This window comes from Aegilops tauschii, chromosome 4 (genome assembly GCF_002575655.3).
Source record: "Aegilops tauschii subsp. strangulata cultivar AL8/78 chromosome 4, Aet v6.0, whole genome shotgun sequence".
NCBI lineage: Eukaryota > Viridiplantae > Streptophyta > Magnoliopsida > Poales > Poaceae > Aegilops > Aegilops tauschii.
The window spans coordinates 9585037-9591116 of NC_053038.3; the positions used below are offsets into that span (position 1 = coordinate 9585037).

At 52.5% G+C, this 6080-nt stretch overlaps 1 protein-coding gene across 1 annotated transcript; it reads right to left on the reverse strand.

Moving 5' to 3' along the window:
• Nucleotides 1-308: 308 nt before the first annotated feature.
• On the reverse strand, nt 309-3163 carry LOC109768690 (uncharacterized). The gene is made up of 5 exons (XM_020327433.2): nt 2804-3163; nt 1638-1724; nt 1433-1495; nt 874-1350; nt 309-766 (listed from the first exon to the last, which is right to left on the reverse strand). The coding sequence occupies exons 1-5, from the start codon at nt 3138-3140 to the stop codon at nt 498-500; spliced, it is 1233 nt and encodes a 410-aa protein (XP_020183022.1). The 5' UTR covers nt 3141-3163; the 3' UTR covers nt 309-497.
• Between the last annotated feature and the right edge of the window lie 2917 nt (nt 3164-6080).

A 6080-nucleotide genomic window follows, 5' to 3' on the forward strand; every position in this document is an offset into this window, starting at 1 on the left:
CCATAGGAGATGGAGATGCACTAGGCACAACAGTGAAATTCGTGGCAATAGTGTAGGGAATCGTGCGGCAGGTCAGGTCAGGTCGAGTCATGTTTTTTAACTTGCCACGCATCACGGTCACGCACAGCTTTTACTCCATGGCCATACATGTGAGCACGGCATGGTGTGATTCACAGGACGGTGAACTGTTTTATTCATCAAAGTCGTGCAGCGAGCACGCCACTGCGAGGAAAATCATCGAGTCACTCAAATTGAAGACATCGAAAGAAGAATAACGCATGCAGTCGTTTAGGTAAGGACCATCCACATTGACGAAACACCAATTTTTTTTGAAGGGGCAAAGTAGTTTCACAAAACGGATAAAATATCTCGTCGAGCACGAAACAGCATGCAAGAGATTCATATGAAGAGGTTTGACACTAATGGAACTCAGGGCTAAATAAGTTCTGCTCGAATGAATCAACAATGGTTTGACACTGAGCCTCACATACTCTTGCCTACTCTAGGATGGCTAGCCGGGGGGCAGGAGCGGAAAGTAGCTCCGGTGGGGCGCTCACAGCCGGGATGGACGGGGCGCTCGCAGTCGCAGCCGGGATGGACGGGGCGCTCGCAGTCGCAGCCGGGATGGATGGGGTGCTCGGAACAGTGGTTTGCGCTGATGTCATTGGCCTCCGCAGACGTGCAGCTCCAGTGCCGATGATAGTAGACTGCTGTCCGGCACGTACTGGCTGCAACTCCAGTTCTCCATGAAGATGCGCCGGCTCCCCTGCGCAAGTTATTTCAGAAATGAGAGTAGTCAGAATCATATAAGGTTGATTGCATGCATTACAAATAAAAGAATATTTAAGAAGAAAAAAAAGAACTTAAACATACTGTTCTTATCTGAATATTTCTTCCAAACCCACACGGCGATGCCAGTACCAACTGACACGACCAGCAACCCCGACATGGCATAAGAGCCCACCACCGCCTCGGTCAGCGCATGAGAGATAGTGTCCATGCATCTCTTCAGTACAGAGTCACCCGTGGAGGCCGGGGGTCCGGGAGATGGTGGTGGGGGCGGTGGACTCACAGGAGGAGGGGGAGGTGGTGACTGTTCATGGCATACTGTCGTATCGGCGGGAATAGGCCTGGTGCCCCCACAGATACTGTAGAATGTCCATATCATAGAGACGCTAATACCTGCACTTGTCACCTCAGTAACCTCAATGACATCGCAAACGCAGTATTCGTCGACTGTGTTAATGATGAATTCGCAGCATGGCAGGGATGGATGCTGGTCATCCCCGCATGCTGAGACCAGTTTGCTTCCCAGTGAAAACGGATCGCACTTCAGCTCTTGAAGTTTGCCTGCATATCAGCGATAAAGAAAGTTCAACGTTGAAGTCCTCAAATCTCACAAAGCCGAACGAAAATGACAAAGGATTCTTACGTCGAGGTGGGGAGGGGCGTGTGAAGCTGCCGAAGACGGCGCCCAGGGGAGCGTGTCCCACGACTGCGTACAAAATCAACAGTACAACAACAATTTAGGAACACAGTGAAGTGGAAATATGGCACTACAAAGCCAAAAGCTATGGCTAATACAACGGAACTCTGAATCTACACGAAGATGGGAGGAAGGCACTGTGCACGTATACCTTTGCAGGCGAAGGCGGGGTGCGCGCCCGGACGAACACCACCGCATGTGGAAGCAGTGCAGTATTGCTGCTGAGGAGGCCGCGCGTCTGCGAATTCGATCCAAAGTACTACATGTCAGTAAAGGCCGATCACATAGGCATAGATAAATCAACACAGTTTTTACAAAACGAGATGCAGCCTGAGAGAGAAACAGGGGTCGTACCCGCTGTCTGCTTGCGGCGACGTGTATTTCAACTCAAAAGTAAAAAAGTACAGTGAAAAAAAGAAGGAGGTGACGACGTGCGCAACAAGAAAATAAAGGGTGGATGGCGACAGATGGCCACATGCCGATTCTGTCAAAGCTGCGAGACAGCCAGCTATCTGTTGCTGCTGCTGCTTCTCTGCCAATAGGCGATCCATTTGATTTCACCGCATGCACAAAAGTAGTACCACACCAGAGGATCAACATGGAAATGTTTGGCAAAAGAGGGAGAAACGACAGAGCGAAAAGCACAGCAAGCTTTTGCTCTGTCGATCGAACAGCAAGCGCTATTAGTTTTGACCAACCAAGACGTGCACAGAACAAAAACAAGGCAGAAGCTACCGCAGAAAGCAAAGCTGCGTTGCAGGGCTCCTCATATCTGTAGCAGGAAACGTATCTCGACGATGATCGCCTCAAAACAAGAAGGCGTGGACATGACTACTACTACTGCACGACAAACTGACTCAAAAGGAAGCAGGCATATACCATAGTCGAACGACAGTAGATAAAATAACTCGAGACCGCAAGGCCTCCGCGTCTGCGTACGGCGCTACTAGATCCATCTTAACTCGCGGGAACAAGCACAGATCTAAAACCGATGAAATAATCGCGAGTGGCACATGCATTCTACGATCACGAAACACTCAAAGTAGACCCTAAATCGCCCTGTATATCTCAAGGTACAGCGGTATGAGGCTAGCTAGGCCGTGCGCGCGCTGCGCAGGTCGCTCGCCACGGGAGACGGCGAGAACCCGACGCCGCGGGCCGTGCCGACAGATCCGGCAGAACTGCGAGGGAACCGACCCAAATCGGAGCACTAGCGACCCGTGAAGACATGGGAAACTACGTGCTAGGTAAGCACAAAAGCGAACACAGAAAATCGGCACGTAGAGAGAGAGGGAGGGCGGGAAGGAGGCGGCGTACCTTCGCAGGCGGCGGCGAGGTGGGCGCCGCCGGGGTGGAGGCCGCCGCAGGAGCTGTAGGGCGTGAGGAAGTGGGTGGCGTTGAGGCCCGCCATGACGAGCTGCGGCTCCGCGGGGACGCGGCAGACGCAGGGGACGCAGCCGCTGAGGTTGATGGCGGGGACGACGGGCTCGCAGCACTGGGTCGAGAAGTCGGGCGCGCAGAAGAGCGCGACCTGCGGCGCCAGCAGCGTGGGCTCGCACGGCGCCCCCGGCTGCGGCCCGAAGGCGGCGGCCGCCGCCGGCAGCAGCGCCGCCAGCAGGCCCGCCACCAGCAGCAGGCCGCGGGACCTCTCCATCGGCGGGGTCGCTCGCTCGCTAGGGTTTGTGGTGGTGGGGTGGAATACCGGAGGGGGAGCGGGTGGGGGGCGGGTTATATAGGTGGAGGAGCCGTGGACACTAAGCCAAGCGGGTGGCGGGCGCGATCCTGGGCGTCGGTTCGGGTGGGGCGCGGCCAGCTGCGCGCGCGGACGGCCCGGATGCGGCCGCGGGGGGTGCGAGCGCGGCACGTGAGTGTGGGCGGGTGGGTGGGGTGGCCTCTCTCGTGCTCCTCTGGCACCCGTAACCGCCTCTCCTCGGGATGCGAGAAAGTTTTTCCGTTTTCGATTTGAAATTCAAATGAAATACAGTGCGGCGTCGTCTGGCGAGGCGGAGGCCGGGGAAAGAAAATATCCGCCGCCCTTCAAAGTTTGTGCTTGGTGCTGATCTGATCAGACGGGTGTGGGAGGTTGTGGAGAGTTCTGGAAGGCGCCAGAAGGCACCAGACCGACGTTGGATTCCCGCGGTGAGCGATTTCGGCATTGGATTCCCGCGAAAACTACATGGCGTGTTGCCACAGCGGGGCCCGTGTACTGGAAGCAGCCCATGGACTAACCTTCTTTTTCGCGAGGAGCAGCCCATGTAGCCGTTGCAAAACATTCGCCACGACGCCCAGCGCACGCCCAGCCGGCTGGCCCAGTGCGGCTTCTTTCTTTGCCTTTTCTGTTTCGTTTTTTCTGTAGGTTTCTCTGTTTTGTTTTGTTTTTCGTTTTTTGGGTTTCTCATTTCTTTTGTTTTGGTTTTTTCTTGGAAGTGGCTTGTGTTTTCAAAAAATGTTCAGAATTCCAAAAAATGTTCATGGGGTATTATAAAACTGTTCATCGTGTATTATATAATGTCCAATATATATTTTAAAAATGGTCATCATGTATTACAAAAATGTTCATCGTGTATTATAAAATGTTCAATATGTATTTTGAAATGGTCATCATATATTACAAAAATGTTCATCGTGTATTATAAATAAGTTCAGTGTGTATTTAAAAACATTTTCAACATTTTTTTCTCGAATATGCACGAGTATGCGTATCATTCATTGAAGAAGAAGAGGGAAGACTCCCCAACAAAGTTTATTTACATGCCGGATTTTTCGGCACTACCGCGGAAAGAAAACTAAGACCTACTATGACTCTATGGCCCACCGGTCTACCTCTACCTCAAGTCTATCTGTGCCCTTCTTGAGCAACCCAGCCTTGGCGACGCCGTTGAACACCACGTCATTTCTGTGCTTCCAGAGCATCCACATAGTCAGGAGGCATTTAGCTCTTGTTGACTTCTGGTCCATAACGGTCGTGTCCTGCCTGGTGCACCACGCACCTAAATCTTCATCTGCAAGAGGCTCAAAAGCCGGCCTACCCGTGATCCTCCCCAACCAATGCCAGATTTGCTTTCCAAACACATAGTCAATTAGCAGGTGCTATATGATTTCCTCCCCTTGATTGCATAACGGGCATGACTCCTGATGAGGTAGCCCTTGACGGGCAAGGCGATCCGAAGTCCAGCATCTGTTCTTGAAGGCTAGCCAGGCGAAAAAATGGCATTGGAGGGGTGCCAGCGATCCCCAAGTAAATGCCGCCATCTGCGACACCTCGAGCCCCATGAATCTAGCTGCGTATGCCGAACGAGCTGAGAACTGACCGTTTTTCTCCCAACTCTACTTAACCACACCATCCACATCCTCTGCAACCTGCATCACCGTAACTTGCAACCAAAGGCGAAGGAACTGAAGTAGCGCATCCGCCGTGAGATCCGGTCCAATGTCGCCTGCCCAGCTGTAGTTTTCAAGTCCGCGACTAACTTCATTCCTCTAATTTTAGGCAGGATTTTGTCATATATCAGAGGGGCTCACACACCCGAGATCCATTCCACCACTTGTCCTCCCAGAATAGAGTGGACTTCCCGTCGCCCACCATCGTGCTCGCAGTAGCATGTACCAATGCCATAGCCTCTTTTGGCACATTGACTTGGAATTCTCTCCAGGGCCTGTCCTTGTCGTATTTCTATAGACATGGCCATCGGGCTTGAAGAGCTTTGTTTAGCCATTGTAGGTTGGGGATCCCAAGTCCGCCGGCCCACTTTGGCCTGCACACCGCCTCCCAAGCTACGAAACAGTTTCCTCCTCTGGCCTCTTTCTTTCCACACCATAGGAAGCCACGGAAAATCTTGGCCAAGGCTGAGATCGTCTTCGTCGGCAAGTTTAAGGCCATCATGAAGTGCACTGGGATTGCACACAACACCGACTGGATGAGCAGTAACCTACCACTTTTTGGTAACATGGTCGCCTTCCAGAGTGGCAGCATGTCGCCCACTCTACCCACAAGACTTTGTAGTCGGGCTGCCGTTTGCTTCCTTAGTGTCAGCGGCAACCTAGGTACTTGCACGGGAACGGGGCCGTGGGGCATTCCAAGATATCAGTAACCAACATCATCTCATCTTGAGAGCAGCGGATCGACAGTGCCACGCTCTTGCTCATGTTGACAACCAAACCTGAAGCCTGGCCAAGGATCCGCAGAATTGCATGACAAGTGCGCGCCTCGAGGTTGTTAGGTTTGAAGAATACGACCACGTCATCCGCGAACATAAAGATCCGTTGTCGTAGACCCGATCTGGCTAGCTGCGCTAGTAATCCTTTTTCTGTGGCGTACTGGAAGATAGCTCGAAGCGGCTCCATTGGGGAGCATTGAGGACAGTGGGTCCCCTTGCCTAAAACCCTGGCAGGCCAAAATTGGTCGTCCCGGCAGACCATTAACCATAATTCTCGTCGAAGAGGTGGCCAGCAATCCACATATCCAAGCAATCCACTTTTCTCCAAAACCCATTCCCCGCAACACCTCGAGCAGGAAAGGCCATTGGATGGTGTCAAAAGCTTTGATGATGTCCAGTTTGAGCAAAACTGATGGGTTCTTCATCGAATGTAACCG

Coding starts and splice junctions, on each gene's coding strand:
- LOC109768690 (XM_020327433.2), bottom strand. CDS start 3,140: ATGGAGAGGTCCCGCGGCCTGCTGCTGGTGGCGGGCCTGCTGGCGGCG. Junction 1,496..1,637: donor CCCCGCCTTCGCCTGCAAAG/GTATACGTGCAC, acceptor TTTTGTACGCAG/TCGTGGGACACGCTCCCCTG. Junction 1,351..1,432: donor ACGCCCCTCCCCACCTCGAC/GTAAGAATCCTT, acceptor GCTGATATGCAG/GCAAACTTCAAGAGCTGAAG.